Here is a 22829-nt window from a genome sequence, read left to right on the forward strand (position 1 = left end):
ACTTTCTGAGGATCTTATTAACATGAGAGTCACGAGAGTGTTGGAGCCAATCCCACCTGTCATCGGCCAGAGGCAGGGAACACCCTGAACTGGTTGCCAGCCAATTGCAGGGCCCATGGAGACGGACAACAGTCGGACTCACAATCACACCTAGGGGCAATTTAGAGTGTCCAAACACTGCATGTTTTTGGGCTGTGGGAGGAAACCAGAGTGCCCGGAGAAAACCCACGCAAGTACGTGGGAGAACATGCAAACTCCACACAGGCGGGGCAGGGATTTGAACCCCAGTCTGCAGAACAGTGAGGCTGACGCTCTTCACCTGTTCAACCATGCCCATCAGGTCATTTGTATGAAAATAAAAAATAATGATCTCAAGTTATTTAATTCTCTTACCTGTGTTCCTTTTGGTCCTACTGGGCCTTGGACACCCCTAGCACCTTGCAAACCCTAAAATGTAACACACTAAATGAATGGTAATGTTTATGTCAGTTGAAAACATAAAAATAGAGAAAATGTTACCATACCTTTGGTCCAGGAGTCCCATTTGGTCCAGGCACACCAATGTCTCCTGGAAATCCCTGAAAAATACCCCAGCATGAAATGAGCTCAATAATATGTCTAATATCAATCTATGAATATCTGAGTTGTTGCTCATGCATTCAGAAATGGCAAATTAAGTTTAGTGAATAAATATTGTTGCTAAACAAGTCTTCCTTCTTGCTTAAATCAATTTCGCATTGTTGAGGGTCTTCTTGAGTGCATAAATCAGAATCACCTTTATTGGCCAAGTATGTAACAACAGACAAGGAATTTCTCTCTGGTACTCAGTGCTGTCCTGGTACGACATTCAGAACAACAATAAAGGACTTATAGTTAGACTAGCGGTAACAGCGGCTATTTGGCTGGTAGAAATGGAAATGGAATATTGTCAGCCACACTTGGCCTCCCCCAATTATTCATTGCAGAAAATAAACCTTTTTTTATGGTCTTTCTGACCTGTGGCCCTGTTGTACTCCTGACATTTTCCATGCTTCCATGATTTGCAGCGTAAACAACATCTGCCTTAAGAAATGTTGAAGTTTTTAGTATGAATAGGAAGCTACTGGTGGAGGAGATGCTGCAAAAGAGTAACAAAGAGGTGTGTCCTGTGTGTGCTTGCGTGGGTTTTCTTAGCTTTTCCCAACAGGTCTCCACAGTTAAAAAACATGTTCTGAAACTTTAAGAAGGGGATTTTCACTGCAATGTTCCCTCTTTTTATGTAAATTATAATCCATTATTTGCGATAAAACCCATCCACCTATTCACTTTTTTTGTCTTCTTTGTGAAACGCTTCAAGTCACAATGATTCTCAACTCGAAGGTCGGGACCCAAAAGTAGGTCCGAGACAAGTAATAAAAGATTGATGTTTGAAAATATTGATACTGTTTTACATTGAATGGTACTGTTTTTCATTGGGCTGTTTTATATTCATAGCACTGATGTGTTTTTCACCTCAACTATGTCAGCATATGTACAATATTTGAATTTGGTACGCTTCTTTTGACTATTTACATTTTGTTCATGCAGTTGTTCAACATAAATTTCTTGAAAGCACTTTCGACAAGTTCCAATTCCTATCTGGTGTGCATGAGCCTTCAGCCTCTTATTAATGCAGAAAGAAGACAAAAGTGGTATTGTGAAAAAGAATCATGATACCAAGGTAACACAGGATCCCTTTTTGAAGAGCCACTTGATATGTACAAATCTTGGATAGAATTATAAATATGAGAAGTGTGCCTTTAATTTATTTGGCTAAATGATACACACATGGACGTATGCACCCATGCATGTAAACTTACATGTAACATGAAAGAATATTTAATTCTAGAAAACGTATATCAAAATTCCAGAAGTAACTGTTCTTCCTGCAAGAAGTATTGAACAATGACGCTTTTTGGAAAATTCCAATTTGACCTTGATTCGATAACGTTTTCCTTGATGATGCACTGTAGAGGTAATATTTGCCTAACATAGTTACTGTACTGTAATTTCTTATGTATAATGCGCATTCCCACCCCATCAACATAAAAAAACCATCAGTCAGTAGTGCGCATTTTACATAGGTGCAAGGGAAAGGGACCTTCAGATTTTATAAATGTATGAAGAATGTATGTAGAAAGCTATGACATATTCTTTCATTCCATTATGACAAGGGTACATATGATTGCATAAACTGGTATGTACCTTTGTGCTCATAAGTTTACATACCCTGGCAGAATTTGTGAAATATTGTTTTTTTTTTGTTTTTTTTTATACAATTGATCACTGAACAACAACCATCTTTAATTTATTTATGGTTATGTTTTTTAGTGATAGTGCTTTTTTGAAATGCTTGAAAGTTTAATTCGCATTCCATGCAAATAAAAGGAAATGTGTTTCACCTGGTCCTTCTTGTTTTGTTTATTGAATTGTACCCATATTACAATTTCTGTTTGGGTAATCAAACATAAGAGTAAAACTGCGTGTTTTATCACAGCAAATTAACATCATATAAATACAAGTATTGTGTGTTCAAATAAAGTGCTTAACTTGGGAAAAAGTTTGACAAAAAAACAAACAAAATACAAATAATACTTAATGTTTTGATCATATGGGTAGAAGCAAAATCATGCAGTGAAAAAATGCATTATATATAGGTAGACGGCTTTTCAAGAATTCTGAGGTCAACCCTATAGGTGCGCATTCCACAATAAATTATGAGGCTTTAAATTTATTTGCCTTGGGTAAGTGGAAATGTAGAATAGAAAAAATGTTGTTTGAACAGTGTTTCAAGAATATTATTATTGTTTTTTTTTTTTTTTTTTTTACACATTTAGACATTCTTTCAGCTATGTGTTACAAATCTAAATGAAATTATTTCCGGATAGAATCATAGTCTTTTTTTTTATAAACACCAGAAACAAACTTCACAGTACCTCTGGTCCGGGAGGGCCTGGTGGACCTTGTAGCCCAATTTCTCCAGTTCGACCCTGTTGATAAGATAGACCTTATGAAAACTTGAAAATGTAATTTCCTCAGAAATTGTGTGCATCTCGTCACTCTGTATTTACATTCAAAATAGAAACAAGGAAATATATTACCTCATCACATACCTCATACCTGGAGTCGTGACTACACTGTTATTGACAATTAACATGATTCAGAATTCACTGACATCAGGCTCTCATGATTAGCCACTGCTTGCTTATGAGACTGTTTATTGTGCTTTGAGAACTCGATCAATATATCTTTCACCAACTTGGCAACAAAAGGGTAAACAGCAGAGTACTTGAATATTTGTCTGTTGCTGTGTTCCACTGAAACTGATACAATGATTAGTACTAGTACTGAGGGATTTTTGATCATTTCTGATGAAATCTTTCATGTTGTTTTCTGCTTAGTATTTTTAGTATAATATTTTATAAAGCTGGTTCTCACAGGGAAAACAGTCATCATGATGACTTAAACAATTATGTTACACATAATATCCACAAGGAATGTGATGAAGGTTCTCTTAGTTTGTTTTCTATAATGTGATGACAACTCATGCCCTTCCTTCAAATAAAGACATTTTTATTATTATTTTTTTTTCCCCAACCATGGCCTTATTAGAGAGGACAGTTTCTGGAACAGTTTAGAGTCCATCCCGGATATTCTATGAATTCATTGAAAGATTGCATTTGTGAAAATGAACTACGGCTGTGGAAAAAAAACAGCAAATTTTGATAAGTCCACCACAGAAATTGTATGATTCAAAAATTTCTGTTTCGAAGCAATAAAACATTAACAAACGCATACTTGTGTTGCACGGACAATATTTGTGTCACCCGGAACCATTTTGCGGCTGTCGATGTTTACCACACAGACTTTTGGTGCAGATGAACGCACTATTGGATGAGTAAAAAACTGCCAAAAACAAAAGGAGCGACTGTAAGGTATTTTTAAGACAGTATTAGTTGTGTAATATATGTATAACGGACGGAGCACGAAAGATGAGCACATCTGGCTCACAGTTCTGAGGATGCGGGTTTGAATCCGCCTTCAGCTGCATGGAGGTTGAATGTTATTCCCATGTCTGCCTTTGTTTTCTTTGGGTACTCCAGTTTCGTCCCACACCCAAAAAACATGCGTGGTAGATTGATTAAAGACTAAATTGCCCAAAGGTGTAAATATGTGTGAATTGTCGCATGTATATGCCCTGATATTGGCTGGCAACCAGTACCCCACCTCTCGCCTGCAGATAGCTGGGATTGGGTCCAGCACGCACACAAGTGGTAAGTGCTACAAACATTGGAATGGTAATTACTAGCATGCTAATGCTAATTTAATGCTAACCGTTTAGCAAAGGCCATATTTGCTGTGTCAAATTCTGCAGTTTATACCATACACTCAGTTCTAACATTTGCAGTTGAAGGATAGAACAAAGCAAGTAAACATTAATTTACCTGCTGACAAAAATTGTCCAGAACCCATGGGTTAACATGGATTTGTTAATAAAGGTTGAACAAAACCTGAACGCACCTACATGAGATACTGACTGATACATACCGGTGGTCCAGGTTTTCCTTTTGTACCAGGAGGACCAGATACACCAGGAACACCCTGAAAGACACAGACACAATCATACCCATATGTGCACACGCACGCACATAAACAAAAACAAAAGTAAACTGTCGTATCAGATGTACAACGGCTACATAAAAAAAAGTCTCGTAATTTTTGTAAGAATTGTAATATATATATATATATATATATATATATATATAAATATAGACATTTTACTAAAGCTCCAAAAGCTAAATTATGTGTCAGTACACATACCTTATCACCATGGTAACCAATCTCTCCTGGTTCACCCTGTTGTCCCACTTCACCCTAAATTTCACAGCATCATAGAGAACAACATGGATATTATAAAGTCATTGTGTCTATACAATAACCTGTAGTTCTTTTGTTGTAAGAGAACATTGTTTTGTTTTGTGTTGGTTTTTTATTTGTTCCTGACAATCGATAATGTATTTGGTTGGGTCTGTGTCTGTTTATCTTAAGCAGTATGCTTGGAAGCTAATGAAAAAAAAAAAAAAAAACACCACAACCAGTTTCCACGAAAGTTCTTGGAGGGATGACCAGGCCCCATTTTTTTTATTACAATGAAATCTTGATTCACAAATTGCCCAGTTCACCAATTTTGTAAGGATTGTTGCCTCAGTTAACACTATTATGGGACGATAAACAAAGGAAGCTCATGAGCTCATGGAAGAAGGAGCATCCACACGAGACTGGAACAAAACAGTACTGGCTGGAAAGTTTTATTAAGATTGATAATGTGGAACCTTTATTAACAGCAGAACAAATTTAAGATGGCTGGAATGTCATCGAAAGACAGATATTTTCTGTTTCATTTTTCAAGTCGTGTGTATTATAATAGCCACGAACACAGAACGAAGAATTTCAATCATAATATCTCAAATTATTATGTTTGCCACTTTTACACACAGATACACTCCAATAATATAAATATTTAGATCACCTTATCACCTTTCAATCCAGGCAGGCCAGCTCGTCCGGCTGGTCCCTGCCACAGAGGGAGGAAACAAACGAGAACAACAAAACAAAGGATGAATAAAATAGCAGCAGATGTGTATGAATTATTTAGAAATATGTTCATTAAAAAAAACTACAGTCTTTGTTTTGTACTATCAAGGATGAAGGATGATGAGTAATCAGTACAATTGTGCCAGAACTGTCAGACAATTGGGAACATCCATCCATCCATTCTCTGACCCCCTTATCCTCACAAGGGTGGAACAACTTGGTTGGAATTAGTAACACACAACAATTAAACCAATATTCATTTTTAACATACTATAACTATGACAATGATTTGTTTTCGTGTACAAATTCATATTTGTAAAATACAATGACAAAAATCTGCTTTACCTCTGTGACAATTATTGAGATAAATACAATATTTTATAAATTGTATCTAACCGTGGTGTACATATACACCACTTTATAGCTACAATTTGATAATAAAACACTTTGAATAATCATTGTTTAACTACCTTCGATCCCACCATACCAGGCAGTCCTCGAGGACCCTCAGGGCCCAGGTCCCCCTACGGAAAAAGTGAGCTAGACAAATCAATCTTAGCAACACAATCAGGCCTACAGGCATTTTAACATGGGAAGTCATTTGCACCTAACATATTTCTTGTGGGCAGCCCACTGTTTCCAATGCCTTATCCAGTACATTCTAATTTTATAATAGGGCTAAGCCGCTCTTGACAGTTTGTGCAGTTGGTTTGCATGAGTATGCTTGGCTCTACTTGACACTGCCAGTATTCACGTTTCAGTCTTAAAGTGACAACATTGAAATGGGTATAATATTTGGATGTACTGAAAATGATGGGTTTACAAGCCAAAAGTGAGAGACGGGGTACATTTAAAAATACTGTGTTTGGAGTGTGGGTTTTCTTTGGGCACTCCCACTTTCCAAAAATATACAATCATTGGAGACTCTAAATTGCCCTTAGGTGTGATTGTGAATGGTTGTTTCTATGTTCCTGCTTGGCTTGCAACCAGTTTGGGGTTTTGAGCCATATTAGACAATATACAGATCACTTTAACTGACAACAGACTCCCCAACAGATGAATGAGGAGGACGAGGAACCTGATCAAATATTAAAAATGACTTGTGTATGTAGTGTACTCAGGAGGACCCATGATGGGCGAAGTAATTACTTCAGGGGTGCCCAGACACTGGTGGTCGGTGTGTGTGTGTGTGTGTGTGTGTGGTGTGTGTGTGTGTGTGTGTGTGTGTGTGTATGGGGTCTCCTTTCTCCTCCCCTCCAGCGGTATGTCAGCACAGGCAAGCCAGCCTCCCGGCCCGACCGAACTCCGCATTGGGTGATATGACACGGAACTCTTGCTACGTTCTGAGAGAAGGATTACGTCATCGGACGCCGACAGAGCTTTTTATCCATCCTGCTTCTATTGGAAAAGTACACGGACACTACCGAAATAACGCAGATCTTTTGTTAGGATTAGGTCGTCGGACGCTGATGGAGCTTTTTATTATTGCTGCTTTCTGAGAAGTTATTTGAGTTTGGTGACGTCTAGTTAGCTAGTTAGCTCGTGTTACACGCTATTAAACTGTCTTTGTACGTCTATTTTATTGTTTTGTGTTGTATTGTATTGTGTGTGTGATTACATTTTCTTAAACCCAATACAAGTGCTTTGTTATATGTTGTCGGTTTGACCAAGGGGTTTTATTCTAAATTCATACGCAACATATGGTATAAACTGTGAGACAAATTAGTCCCCCACAATTATTATTTTTTTTGATAGCTCTATACACACCTAACTGTCATTTAGAACCCACAAAGCTCTTCCATTTTTCACGATGAACTGGGTGTTTTGGAAAAGTGTGAAGAGTGAATCTGTCCTTCCGAGTGTTCGAGCAAAATCCAGCAATACGACAAGCCAGCATTTTGGCTAACACAATGAAAAAAAAATAACTTATTTTTTGCCGGTACAAACACTCGACCCAGCTACTGCAAAAAACGTAACTTCCTGGTTCTTCTCCAACACAAATGCCTTGGGAGTATTTTCATGGCGGGAAATGCAAAAATCCATATACTACAACATCATAATGTGTGGTGAAAAAACGGATGGGTCCATTCCGGCTGCATTCTTTTTTTTTTAATTAAAAACACAATAAACATGAGTTGAATATTATTTGAAAATTATTGTATTCTGTTTTTACCGTTTTTACAAAGTTACAACTTCATTGGAAATGGGTTTGTACCTATAAGTTTCTTGTATCAAGGGCTACATAAAGCATAGGCTAAATGAATGCTAAATAAAGAGCTACAAGACTAGGCTTGTTTACTTGGAGCCTCCCATTTTGATTAAGATCTGTTTAGAAACCCATACTAATTAAAAATGCTCCATATAAACACCTTAGTAGTAATCCATCCATCCATCCATTTTATTTGCCACTTATCCTCACGAGGGTCACGGGGAGTGCTGGAGCCTATCCCAGCTGTCAAAGGGCAGGACGCGGGGTACACCCTGAACTGGTTGCCAGCCAATCCCAGCCTTCGTAGTAATAAACCGTCCGAATCTGAATGAAATTTCATTTGCTTTCACAGGTGTTGACTATTCCTTTTGCCAAACCGATCAGAAGTAAATTTTCCTTTTCGCATACATTATGACGACCTCTAACACTTCAGTCAGTGAGCTCTCGTATCATGGTCAAAGGTGGAACCTTGAAAGACTTTCACCTCTCTTTGTACAGCTCCGTCCTTTTTCAGCCAACCAACTAGCCAGCCATAATTAATCGTGATCGGATTTTGCCTGCTACAATTAAACGAGGCTGATGGTCGGCAATTTTATACATTTTAGAAAGTGGCCACTGCTACATATGAAAAGTGCTCGATTTGTAGCAGTGCGTGTAATATAGCCACTAAGGACGGACATATGTGGACCCTGGCCAACTTCACAATCGAAACATAAATTGCCACTGATGTTCAATATAGTAATTTATCAAGCTTTTACATTGAACTTGGCCTTTTATTTGATTTCACTGGGGTTAAATATTCTTTTTGCCAAACTGATCAGAAGTAGATTTTCGCCATGTATCCCATCATTCAAAAAAAGCTGGGAAAAGCTGTCTGTGCATCCTTTGTCTTGACATGAGTGAATGGTGGTGATCATTTACTTATGATGTAAATATAGTGGCTCCTGACAGAGTTTGTATGCAGAAGAGACCTTGGTTTTAACTACCTATCAGTTGCTTTATCATGGCGTTTTTTTAGATAAATGTAAAAAAAAAAAAAAAACAATCCCAAATACTGTGCTGCTCCAGTTAAATATAGTGCATATTATGTATATACCCGATTGAAGTAGATTGCATCACATGTGACCAGAGATCATAAATCACTCATAATTATTTCAATTGAAATGACAATGATTGTAAACCCAGCTACTTTGTGGTTGGTCTGCTGAAGACAAGACCTTCACGTCAATCAAATATATGTTGACGTTCACTGTAGTCAACTGCTGACTGAATAATATGTGCCACTGAGTTTATAATTAATAAACAGTTAACATTCCACTAACTATGTTAATTGTGAACTAACACAGCAGCAGAGAGTCACTGACGCTTTAAACAACATTGCTGCGGGGGTGTAAGCTGTTTAGCTCCTTAACTCACTCGCTCCTCGGCGAGCTGATTAGCATCCAGCCAGGCTAGCAAACACAACAAACTGTTGGGCTTTTTCTGTTGTGTGAATCTACGTGCTGCCCATGGAGAAAGGCTTTGGAGTATTGGACAGAGCTACCACCGGCAAGAATATATCGGTCCGCCGCCTTTCCATGAGCTCACTCGCTGCTACTGATACTGCCGTACAACTCTATCGACTTATTGTGGTAAGCCGCTTGCTGGCAAGCAATTACCATTTCTCAAGTCCAGAAAAACTATCATTGTCCATTTTATTTATCTACCGATAAGTCACTATAACAGTTATCATGACAGGCATGGGGACAGTTAGTTGCTCTTATTTTCCACTTCATCTTCCCATGATATTATCCATGAGCTCAACGTAATTCACTGATAGAGAGGTTGGTTTCTTGTTTGGCTGTGTGTGAAGGGAGCCTTTTGTGAGTGCTGTCCGAGGTTTTACAATAGCTGAGTCGTGAGCAGTAAAACGTCTGTCACAACAGCAGAAGTCCGAGGACTGCAGTGTCTTAAGGAAAGTAAACTTATTTTGTATACCTTGATAACCTTAGTGTATTGGGTTAGATTAAGAAAAACACACGGAAGAAAAAGCACCATATTATGTGGCTATATTGGGTCAGCTTCAGGAACCTATCATCAATAAAGGGAATAATGTCCCTCTTTAGATAACACCACTGTAGTCATTGGTGGTGTTCTCAGTCGGTTGTAATGCTATCAAAATGTGAACTTGTTTAGTCTCTGTGCACAAAACACTGCACATCACTATTCTGTACAATTTACTCCGACCCCAATGAAAATAACCCCATAGCCTGGAATGAAATAATATCCTGTGGCAGGCCAAGTGATGCTTGCGTCACTGTGTGACGACGAGACTTCAGAACCAATTAAATACAGTACCATTCTCATTTAACCATGATGAAGGAGCGAATTCCATTATAAACAGCCTATGAGGGAATAAGTATCGAGTCCACTAAAAGTACGAGCAGGCTCCTCCTTGTCTTCCTCTCTGCATCTTGTCCCTTTGGAAAATATCCATGAAGGCACAGAACAGAAATGTCAGGTGTCTGTCAGATCACTAATGCGATTGACTCCATCCAATCCCAGGCTGTTTCACCTTGTGCTAAGCATCCAAGCCTCAATCCAATGGCTCCCCCTATAACTGCATTAGCGTGTGACCCAATAGGTTGTAATACTAGCCAGTTAAAACTACCTCTGTACTCACACAAATCAACACAGCAGGAAGACATTTTCCGCTCTCTTCATCTAATTCCAGAAGGGCCAAGAGCAAGGTAGAAGAGAAAGAAAAGAGTGAGAGAAGAAACAATATTGTCATTCTGTACGCATTATGTCTGTAACAGAAGGATTTTCAACTGGCGTAACATTCTGGTACACTCCAAACCAGGCAACACTGTGACACAAAGGCTGGTACACCCCTAAAGGCAGAACACCCCATACCCACTAAAGCAATCTGCTGAATATGGTCAGTGCAGTGAGAAATGCATTGAGACATACATTGGGGCAACCAAACAAACCCTGAGTAGAGGCATGGCGCAGCAAAGATGGCCAATTTCCTCAGATGAAGACTTAGCTGTCTACTGGTACCACCAAGAGAAACAGTACTCTTTTGAGGAAAAAATATGAATATTCTGCATAGGAAAGACAGATGGTTTTAAACACAAGTGAGAGAAGTCATCTACAATATGAAGGTTGGCTTATGACACCACTTATCTCCCACTTACAATGCTGTTCTTTCATTTAAAGAAACTAAAAAATTCTGCCTCCTGCAAATAGCACGAAAATACTGTCTCCTTGGCTGTTAGTTAGCTCCAATACACTTTACAACCAAATGGAAGATTAATTAGCGATTTTCCACTGATTGACTCGTGCAGACATACAGTGGTTGCTCAGCCAGGCAGCCAAACATCTCTCCTTTTTTTTAATTTCAAAAGATTTATACAATAGATTGTTGGAAGATAAATAATTGTGTTTTTCCAACTTAGACTAATTCTGTCCTAACTAAGCCAAGTTATTGGTAGAAGGGTGCTGAGGATGGAGCTGCCAGGGAATAGAGCGAGAGGAAGACCAAATAGAAGTTTGATGGATGTTGTGAGGGAAGACATGATGGCAGTTGTTGTTTGAGAGGAAGATGCAAGAGATAGACTCACATGGAAAAAGATGACGTGCTGTAGCGACCCATAACGGGACAAGCCGAAAGGAAAAGAAGAAGACACACATTGTAGTGAGTTACCAGTTCACGAGAGTCCATGCTGGTGAGGCTGTTCATATTTATGGCTGTTGACAGTGGAGAGCGTGTCAGGGCTAATGCTCTAAAATTGCCTAAAGAGATGAACCAGGGGAGGTTGGTTTTGGAAAGTTACATTTGTAGAGTAAGTTAGTAGCCTGTGGTCTGAAAAGGGAAGTTGTAGTTGCTTGTAGTGATCCTGGAATAGCATAACAGATCTCGGATATGTCCTTTACAATGACTGGGAAAGTTCATTTATGCTGCAAACCAAATTTAAACTCACTGGAAATTATGTGACTGAAGATGTCCATGTGAATATTAAAATTGCCAAGAATTATAATGTTTGGATTCAGTGACGACAGATGGCACAAACGGGTAGTAAAATTAGTTTAAAAATCTTTGCTTGTACTTAGGTGGTAGGTAAATAATAACAATGAGAGTGGGAATAGGCCCGTGGAGTTGCACAGCTCTTGGTTAAAATGTGAGTTGAGAAACGTGAGGATTTTCACTTCTTGTGAAATCCCGGTGGCGTTTCATTGATGAGGGCTGCAGTCATTTGGTTCATAGCATGTTTCTGTTGTGCAGAAAAATTCCAGTAGATTATAGATGATATTATACTGTTACAAAATTTATTCTTCATTTCTGATTTCAAAACAATTTGCACAACAAATTGTTATGTATATGAATTTAATCAGGTGAGGCAACACGATTTCACGCAAGGATTTTTTATGATACGGGTGATATTGGCAGGTGCTGGCTTTCTGTGGGGGACAGAAACACCCCCCCCACACACACACACACACACACATCATCTCACCCCCCATTGTCGATCAGCTATGGATGCACAATCAATGGGTGGCGCACAGGGTGCATACATTACTAACTGCTGTTGTGAAAATAAACCAAAATTTGATTTGTGTCATGTGCAAGTGTGATTGATTGCCTACAAAAGATGTGTTGAAATGTAATATGCATGGACAGTTTTTTTTTTTTTTTTGCGGGGGGGGGGGGTGTTTTTAAACAGTGACAAGCCGGAACAAACATGATCCATAATGAAATAGAAGAATGCTTTTTTTTAAGTACAAGGACTAGAAAATGCACACATTTGCACGAAAATGTAAGGATAAGAAGTAAAAAGTAGGCTAAAAAAATAAACATTTCAGTCAATTGTAGAGGCTAATGGAAATGAAGTATCGGTACTTGGTATTTGGCACTTTTAAAGCTCTCTTGAAATGAACATTTGCAACCAGCTATGAGAGCCTAGAAATGGTAGAATAAATACCACGCTGTCGACCTGCGACCGATGCAAATAACATGGCTAAGTAGCATGACTAAGCTCATTTTTGCTCTACATTACTTCACAAAGTGGTGGCAGAGAACACTAAAGTACTTTTCGTTTGGCCTAATGATGTACAAGATGACCAAGATTTATCAGTGATCCATAGCAAAATTATATCTGCTTGAGTAGCTGTAAATTATTTACGAGCCAAGCTCTAACACCAAGGGAAATATCTGCTGCATGATTTTGGCCTAACCCGAGAGTGGAATGGTGTGAATATGCTGCTGACTGAATGTAGCAGCAACTCCAACCAGAACAAAAAGCTGCATTACATTATCATTCATAAGGCAAAAAGACAGACTGACAAGTTGTACGAGAAACTGCTTAAATGCATCAGTATTTGCCAAGAGAATCATCAAATATGGATTCTAACTAGGTCATGCAATGCAAGACACCTTTTCAAATAATCATAACATTGCAAAACAAATACTTACCCTTAGGCCCGGAAAGCCGGCAATACCAGTACCGCCAAAGGGTCCCTGCAAAAGATCACAGCAACATCCGAAATACACAGGTCAGTGCACTTAAAGTATTACTAATTATGTATTCCTGGGATACACAATTCTTTAAGGCATTTAAATAATTTGAATGTATTGAATGTCATAACCTCTTATAGACTGTACATCGCATATTGATCGTTTATATTAAGTATCGGACACCTTAATTCGGTATCCACTTACATGGCTTGAAAAACAAAAGCTCTTTATATATTAAGCGCAGCATCTTTTTCTGTTGAATGATGCAGAGATTAAACACAAGCGGTCTTGGGGCACATCATCATTTGTTCTTCCGCAGTGATACATAAACCGGGTCTTCTTCCCCACTACTTGATAGTTCATCAGCTAGTTTCAGTAGTACTGTAATTAAATTTTGCTCTTTCACAGCTATAGAGTTCGTGCACGTGACGTCACCATTTTCACGGCACCATATTGCCATTCAAACAGAGCTGCTCGACATTGTGGGAGACATTGAACAGGAGGAGAATATTTACAATACCCGAGACCTATTGTGCTGTTGGTTACCACAAGAGACGAGACAGATATTCAAAGTGATCATTCTATGGAATACCAGTTGAAAAGATCAGAAAATATCAATAGATTTTGGCAATTAAACATGATGGATGGTGCCCAACCAAAATACACACACGTCTCTGTAGCAATCGCTTCATTTCAGGTAGGGATTATTCTTCTCAATCTCAAATTACCAAAAAGTATTTATGTTAAAATGGCTGATTTGAGAACAATGCGTGTTAAAAAAAAAACAAAAAACTGTCGCAGAGGTTTACAGAGGTTAAGTGTGACCGCAATCGCTTCCATGTACATTCCATGGAGACGACTCCATCCTCTTCTGTTTTTTTCAATCATAGTTAATGAATGGGAGTTTGTGTAAAACCAGGGATCATTTATTTAAATATTAGTATTTGTATTGACTACTAGCTGAAAAGATCGATGGATTCCGGCAAAGGTGAACGTGTCGCCGAACACACATCCGCGTTCACAAGCCGTCAAAAGCGTCACTATGTGGGATTTATTCCTGATGAGAACAGATCCAGCAACAAAGTATTCGTATGTATCCAGACTTTTATATGCTTTCAAACCTTTCCGTGTAAATCTCGACAATTTACTCACCAGATCCACATGAATATCCATTTGTCCAAGACAACCAGAAGCGAATCAATTGTCCAATTTCTTATTGGGGAAAACATCGATTTCGGCATAAAATACGGATCATCTATGCCGAGTTTATCTAATTTTTCCCACGTACCGTCATTTATTTTCACCTTCTAAATGTCTCACAGTATCAGACAAGACTCTGGGCGTCGTGCTACAAGACATATTTCTGTGTCGTCTCCAACCGATTTAGCATTGACCAATGCTTCGCTTGACCGGCAATATGGCGAGGTAAACAAAAGTCACGGGATTTCATGACATAGGTGCACGAGCTCTATATGAGCTCTACCCTCCATCTATTGTGTATGTTTCACTCCCAGTTCATCTTGCGATTGACCTCAGTGTCTGTATAAGATCTCCAGGATCTTGAAGCGCCTAATTATGTTTGTGTCCGGAAGAATTTGAGTGGCCACACAGAGCACGAGTCCCTCAAGGCTGACACATTTGAGATAAACTAGAACAGACTGTGAGCCAGACCTGTACATCCAACATCAGTGACTGAAAAAATCCTCTTATGAATGAATGGAACAAAAAAAAAGGGGGCGGGGGCATACACACACACACACACACACACTGAAAAAATCTTGTAAGAGAGTCATTCAGAAGCATGACTACTGTCAACAGTGTAAAAGGCCCAGCCAATATTTTCTTTCATTTTCAGTTATTGTCAGTGTAATGGCCACGTCCCTAATTGCACTTGTTTGTGGGATGTAACGAGTATGGACAACTGAACTGAATTAAGATGCTGGATGGCTTTGAATTCAGGGTTGACTGAGCAGCGCAAAGCTCAGTAGGCTGAACTAGACAGAAACCAATCCAAGAGGTTATGAAGATTCTTACCTCACTGCCATCAGGACCAGTTGGCCCCCGTTCACCGATGTCACCAACCCTACCCTGCGAGGAAACACATCCACATTCAGTTGTACACATTAATTATGTGTAAATAACTCATTAAAACCTGAGAAAATGCCTCAATCGAAATTTTATAACATTGAGCATGTTGTTTTTTTCATGCCTCGACCATCAATATGAGCAATGGCATAAAACAACTACGACATACTAACCCTGAAACTCAAAACTGTAGGTGGACCTGCTAACCACTCTGACATCTTGGCACATGTTACATTTTTATTAGGCCTTCATGAAATCTAAAAAAATATGATCACATAAATGGTAAGTGTTATGTGCGTATTCCAAAGACGTATGAAAAATACTTTTTCTATCATACTGTCTGGTTTGTTATGCTATTTATCAGAGTTTGACCAATCAGATGCAACCTTAAATGTGCATCACCATTCACCCCTCCCACTCAAGATACTATACTACTCTCCGACTGCCTTGAGTGGACCCATCAGTGTACAGTGAGAATCTCAGAAGCAGTAGGCTTAGAAAGAATGGAGAGGAGGAAATGAACAAGGAAAAATACAATGAACATCTTGTGCCTAAAATGAATAACACATCTGAAATTTGGGTTTTCAGGAGAAAAGACATCCCGACAGGTATACTGTGTAAGTCATGTTGAAGAATATGGCTAAGGTGAAAGCAAACAATTACATGGAGAACAACCAAAAGAAATGTATATGAAGTCTGCAGGTCTAATCTCCCCAAATTATTAACAGAATTATTAACAGAGCCACAGATGACCATTGATGAGAGTTTTCCAAGGTTCACTGCTTTAAAGAAGACTTTAAAATGCCACAAAAGCTATTACCACAGCTGATGCACATTTTGCAGTCAAATGCATGATACAAATTAGTACAGTGGACAAAGCAGTTTTTTTTTTTGATCTATTGAAGGAAGAGGAGACGAGATAGCAAGTGGCCTTGTCACTCTACTTGTCCCAAGTCATCAGTCCATAGATGTACAAGGTAAATGGACATTAATGTTTTTACGGTAGCGTCATAGACCTTAAGTCCAGCCGCACAACTGAACCATTTACCATTCATTATCTCAGCAAAAAAAGTTTGAACTAACAACACGGTGTCTGGAATTTGGCTATTTCGTTGAATTTCACACCAGTGAAAACATTGTCAGACAGTTCTCTATGGGATCTTTTGGCCAACTGGGGCTTGGAAGAATAGAAACAAGTGTCTATTGCATCAAACACTGTAGTACAGTACAGAAATCAACAAGCGACAGACTACAGCCAGCTCTGACATCTGGCTTCCGGTGAGTCTGCTCATTATAATGTTGATTGTTAGATTAAATGTTTGTACTAAATAATAGTTTAATTAAATTAGAAGATATACTGTATAACATGCTTATGTTGCCACATTCAAAACATATTTATCCCATTAGATATTAAAAATGGATTCTCTTTAGACACAGATATCAATATCACAGCAATATTGACATCACAATATTCAACACCAATCTTGCATGGCATTCTTTCCAACATCATGCAGCCCTATTTTTTATTTGAATGAATTTGATGGAAAAATAATTACTTTTAATTAAAACCAGACTGGCCAATGTACTGTAAGTTTGTGGAGTGCCTTGGATCACAAACTATGATTTAGATAATAGATTAAAAAAAAAAAATCTTGGATGAAACAGATACTAGGCAGTAGGCCCACTTGGAAACTTCAACAAACAGTGAAACTGAGGGCTAAAGTATTTTATTTAAAAAGCATAATGGCCCAGTGCTGTATGTATTCTTTTTTTCAAATTATTTAAAATCACCTCGGGACATATTTAGCATTTATAATGCAGCCCTATGGGGGGCACAAACCAGTGCAATCTGTAGGCCGGTCCCAAGCCCGGATAAATGCAGAGGGTTACATCAGGAAGGGCATCCGGCGTAAAAACTGTACCAAACAAATATGAGTGTTCGTCTAAAGAATCCCATACCGGATAGGTCGTGGCCCGGGTTAACAACGCCCGCCCCCGGCACTGCTAACCTGCAGGGCGTCGATGGAAATTCAGCTACTGTGGGTCGAAGACAAAGAAGAGGAGGAAACCGGATCCATCGTCAGAAGAAAAAGAGGTATGCACAGAGCCTACAATTGAGTGTAGGGACTTTGAATGTTGGGACTATGACAGGAAAAGCTCAGGAGTTGGTTGACGTGATGATTAGGAGAAAGGTTGATATTCTGTTCATCCAAGAGAGCAGGTGGAAAGGTAGTAAGGCTAGAAGTTTAGGAGCAGGGTTTCAATTATTCTACCACGGAGTAGATGGGAAGAGAAATGGAGTAGGGGTTATTTTAAAGGAAGAGCTGGCTAAGAATGTCTTGGAGGTGAAAAGAGTATCAGATCGAGTGATGAGACTAAAATTTGAAATTGAGGGTGTTATGTATAATGTGGTTAGCGGCTATGCCCCACAGGTAGTATGTGACCTAGAGTTGAAAGAGAAATTCTGGAAGGAACTAGATGAAGTAGTTCTGAGCATCCCAGACAGGGAGAGAGTTGTGATTGGTGCAGATTGTAATGTACATATTGGTAAAGGAAACAGGGTCGATGAAGAAGTGATGGGTAAGTACGGCATCCAGGAAAGGAACTTTGAGGGACAGATGGTGGTGGACTTTGCAAAAAGGATGGAGATGGCTGTAGTGAACACTTATTTCCAGAAGAGGGAGGAACATATAGTGACCTACAAGAGCGGAGGTAGAAGCACGCAGGTGGATTATATTTTGTGCAGACGATGTAATCTGAAGGAGATTACTGACTGTAAAGTAGTACTAGGGTGGGAGCGTAGCTCGACAGCATAGGATGGTGGTGTGTAGGATGACTCTGGTGGTGGGTAGAAAGATTAAGAAGACAAAGGTAGAGCAGAGAACCATGTGGTGGAAGCAGAGAAAGGAAGAATGTTGTGCGGCCTTTAGGAAAGAGGTAAGACAGGCTCTCGATGGACAGCAGCAGCTCCCGGAAGACTGGACTACGACAGCCAAAGTAATCAGAGAGACAGGCAGGAGAGTATTTGGTGTGTCTTTTGGTAGGAAAGGGGAGAAGGAGACTTGGTGGTGGAACCCCAAAATACAGGGAGTCATACAAGGAAAGAGATTAGCGAAGAAGAAGTGGGATACTGAGAGGACTGAGGAGAGGCGAAAGGAGTACATCGATATGCAACATAGGGCAAAGGTAGAGGTGGCAAAGGCTAAACAAGAGGCATATGAAGACATGTACACCAGGTTGGACATGAAAGAAGGAGAAAAGGTTGGCCAGACAGAGGGATAGAGATGGAAATGTGTTGACTGGTGCCAGTAGTGTGCTAAATAGATGGAAATAATACTTTGAGAAGTTGATGAATGAAGAAAATGAGAGAGAAGGAAGAGTTGAAGAGGCAAGTGTGAAAGACCAGGAAGTGGCAATGATTAGTCAGGGGGAAGTTAGAAAGGCACTACAAAGGATGAAAAATGGAAAGGCAGTTGGTCCTGATAACATACTGATGGAGGTATGGAAGCAATTTGGAGAGATGGCTGTGGAGTTTTTGACCAACTTATTCAACAGAATACTAGCGGGCGAAAAGATGCCTGAAGAATGGAGGAAAAGTGTTGTAGTTCCCATTTTTAAGAACAAAGGAGATGTTCAGAGCTGTGGGAGCTATAGAGGAATAAAGTTGATGAGCCACACAATGAAGTTATGGGAAAGAGTAGTGGAGGCTAGACTCAGGACAGAAGTAAGTATCTGCAAGCAACAGTATGGTTTCATGCCTAGAAATAGTACCACAGATGCATTATTTGCCTTGAGGATGCTAGTGGAAAAGTACAGAGAAGGTCAGAAGGAGCTACAGTGTGTCTTTGTGGATCAAGAGAAAGCCTATGACAGAGTACCAAGAGAGGAAGTGTGGTACTGCATGCGTAAGTCTGGTGTGGCAGAGAAGTATGTTAAAATAGTGCAGGACATGTATGATGGCAGCAGAACAATGGTGAGGTGTGCCTTAGGTGTGACAGAGGAATTTAAGGTGGAGGTGGGACTGTATCAGGGATCAGTTCTGAGCCCCTTCCTGTTTGCAGTGGTAATGGATAGGCTGACAGATGAGGTTAGATTGGAATCCCCTTGGACCATGATGTTCGCAGATGATATTGTGATATGCAGTGCAAGCAGGGAGCATGCAGAGGAACAATTAGAAAGATGGAGACATGCACTGGAAAGGAGAGGAATGAAGATTAGCCGAAGTAAAACAGAATATATGTGCGTGAATGAGAAAAGTGGAGGGGGAAGAGTGAGGCAACAGGGAGAAGAGATGGCGAGGGTGGACAACTTCAAATATTTCGGGTTAACAATCCAGAGCAATGGTGAGTGTGGTAAGGAAGTGAAGAAACTGGTCCAAGCAGATTGGAACAGCTAGCGAAATGTGTCTGGTGTGTTATGTGACAGAAGAGTCTCTGCTAGGATGAAGGGCAAAGTTTACAAAACAGTGGTGAGGCCGGCCATGATGTAGGGATTACAGACGGTAGCACTGAAGAAAAAACAGGAACCAGAACTGAAGGTAGCAGAAATTAAGATGTTGAGGTTCTCGCTCGGAGTGAGCAGGTTGGATAGGATTAGAAATGAGCTCATTAGAGGGACAGCCAAAGTTGGATGTTTTGCTGACAAGGTTCGAGAGAGCAGACTTCGATGGTTTGGACATGTTCAGAGGCGAGAGAGTGAGTATATTGGTGGTAGGGTGCTGAGGATGGAGCTGCCAGGCAAAAGAGCGAGAAGAAGACCAAAGAGAAGGTTTATGGATGTGGTGAGAGAAGACATGAGGGCAGTTGGGTTAGAGAGGAAGATGCAGGAGATAGGCTCAGATGGCAAAAGATGACACGCTGTGGCGACCCCTAACGGGACAAGCCAAAAGGAAAAGAAGAAGAGACATATTTAGCATTTATGTCTGGCCCAATGCTCGAACATATGTCCTTGAACATTTCCAGATTTGTTGTCACATCATGAACTCTGTTATGGGACTATCATTGACTGTAAAGCGTTTGATTGCAGACGGGAGCCGTTGAACGGTGCACTTTGCAGGATCGTTTCCCCACTTGTTGCAGTTCAGAAGTAATGCGGTGCGCATTATGTATGTGGTGATCTGGAACTGGGCTATCAAGATTGATGGCTGAAATGATTACCTTGAGACTAACCTTATGTGAATAAAATGTGGGAAATCACCCAATCACCACTGAAGTGGAAAAATTAAGTTATCCTCACATTTCTTGATCTAATCAGATTGTGAATTACTTCAAATTGCTGCCACATGCAGTCCACTGGTGTGACTTTTATTCCCCACAAAATGAAAGAAAAACTGAAAAAAAAAGAAAAAGATCCACAGAAGACATTGACAGTGCATTCACAATAGCAGTCTTTCAGCCATCTCTGTCAAAATCTCAGTCGTTTCATCCCTTGAGTACTTCAGTTGGTCAGGTGTGAACAAAACATACAAACTCTGATAGGGACTAAAACAGGAGGTCTGAAACCTCTTAGCAGTGGTCTTACAAATGAACTGTAGATCACATGCATTCAACCTCAGTCTGCGAAATCTCCATCTTCTTTACCTGTCGGCTTGTCCCTTTAGGGATCACCAGAATGTGTCATTTCCCCACTTGTTGCAGTTCAGAAGTAATGCAATGCTCATTGTGTATGTGGTGATCTGGAACTTTTTCAATGTAATGCTATCTTCTGCATCCTCTCTAACAACAACAGCTCTTATGTCTTCCCTCACTCCGTCAATCAATCTTCTCTTTAGTCTTCCTCTGGCTGTTCTGCCTGGCAGCTCCATCCTCATGATTTTTCTCTCAATATACTCACTATCTCTGCTCCGAATCTGTCCAAATCAATTAAGTCTGTTCTCTCTAACTTAGTCTCCAAAATATCTAACCTTGGCTATCCTTCTGATGAGCTCATTTCAAATTTTTTTCCAACCTCCTCACTAATTGCAAGAACATCAACATCTTCATTTCCGCCACCTCCAGCTCTGCTTCCTGTTATCTCTTCAATGACACAGTCTGTAATCTGTACATCATCGTAGGCTTCACTGCTGTCTTATAAACTTTTCCCTTCATCCCAGCAGACTCTTCTGTCACATAATACACCAGACACTTTCCGCCAGCTGTTCCAACCTGCTTGGACCCATTTCTTCACTTCCTCACTACATTCACCATTGCTCTGGACTGTTGACCCCAAGTTTCAGGTTTTTTGCCCTCACTATATCTTCTACTTGTAGCCTCACTCTTCCCCCTCCAGCACTCTCATTCATGGACATATGTTGTTTTACGTTGACTCGTCTTTGTTCCTCTCGGGTCCAGTGCATCCACCTTTCTGATTGTTCTTACCACTGCTCCCTGCTGTCACTGCATATCACAATGTCATCTGTGAATATCATAGTCTATGGGGATTCCAGTCTAACCTAATCTTTCACACACTTTATCACCACTGCAAACAGGAAGGGTCTCAGGGCTGATCCCTGATGCAGGCCCACCTCCACCTTAAAGTTCTCTGTCGCATCTACAGTACTGTTGTTCTGCTGCCTTCATACAACTCCTATACAGTACTATTCTAACATACTTCTCTGCCAGTGCAGTACCACAATTCCTATGTGGGTACTCTGCCATAGGCTTCCTCTAAATCTACAAAGACACAATGTAGCCCTTTGTGATCTCTATGCTTTACCATCAACACCCTCAAGGCAAATAATGCATCTGGGGTACTCTTTCTAGGCAAGAAACCATACTGTTGCTCACAGATACTCACTTCTGTCTTGAGTCTAGCCTCCGCTACTCTTTCCCATCAATTCATTGTGTGGGTCATCAATTTTCTTCCTCTACAGTTCCCATGGCTTTGCACGTCACCCTTAAAAATGGGCTCGAGCACATTTTTCCTCCATTCCTCAGGCATCTTCTCACCTGCTAGGATTCTGTGGAACAACCTGGTTAAAAACACCACAAACACCTCTCTTATATGCTTCCATACTTCCACAGCTTTGACAATAAGACCATCTGCCTTTCTATCTTTCATCCTCTTTAGAGCATAACATCCTACTTAGTAAACATTTATAGTTCCTGGTCCACCAAACTTGCTTATTCTGCCCTTCCTTCACTTTCATTTTCCGTATTCATCAACTCCTCAATGTATTCTTTGGATTTGTCCTGCACACTATTGGCACCAGTCAACACATTTCCATCTCTATCTTAACCACCTATCCTGCTACAGATCCTTCCCCTCCCTCTCCCTCTGTGTGGCCCAACTGTATAGATCTATCTATGTATCTATCTATGTATCTATCTATCTATCTATCTATCTATCTATCTATCTATCTATCTATCTATCTATCTATCTATCTATCTATCTATCTATCTATCTATCTATCTATCTATCTATCTATCTATCTATCTATCTATCTAT

General features: G+C 39.9%; 1 protein-coding gene across 2 annotated transcripts in view; it reads right to left on the reverse strand.

The window, feature by feature from the left end:
- Window positions 1-22829, reverse strand: part of LOC133503855 (collagen alpha-1(XXIV) chain) — a 145335-nt gene that overhangs the window by 64913 nt on the left and 57593 nt on the right. The window contains exons 13-21 of one of the 2 annotated variants that reach the window (XM_061825821.1): window positions 15354-15407; window positions 13278-13322; window positions 6084-6137; window positions 5549-5593; window positions 4840-4893; window positions 4567-4620; window positions 2955-3008; window positions 525-578; window positions 394-447 (exon numbers count right to left, since the gene is read on the reverse strand). In XM_061825821.1, coding sequence (XP_061681805.1) covers window positions 394-447; window positions 525-578; window positions 2955-3008; window positions 4567-4620; window positions 4840-4893; window positions 5549-5593; window positions 6084-6137; window positions 13278-13322; window positions 15354-15407 — 468 coding nt within the window. The remainder of the gene's footprint in view (window positions 1-393; window positions 448-524; window positions 579-2954; window positions 3009-4566; window positions 4621-4839; window positions 4894-5548; window positions 5594-6083; window positions 6138-13277; window positions 13323-15353; window positions 15408-22829) is intronic. The other variant, XM_061825822.1, reaches the window with a different exon arrangement.

Source organism: Syngnathoides biaculeatus, chromosome 7 (assembly GCF_019802595.1).
Source record: "Syngnathoides biaculeatus isolate LvHL_M chromosome 7, ASM1980259v1, whole genome shotgun sequence".
Classification (NCBI taxonomy): Eukaryota; Metazoa; Chordata; class Actinopteri; order Syngnathiformes; family Syngnathidae; genus Syngnathoides; species Syngnathoides biaculeatus.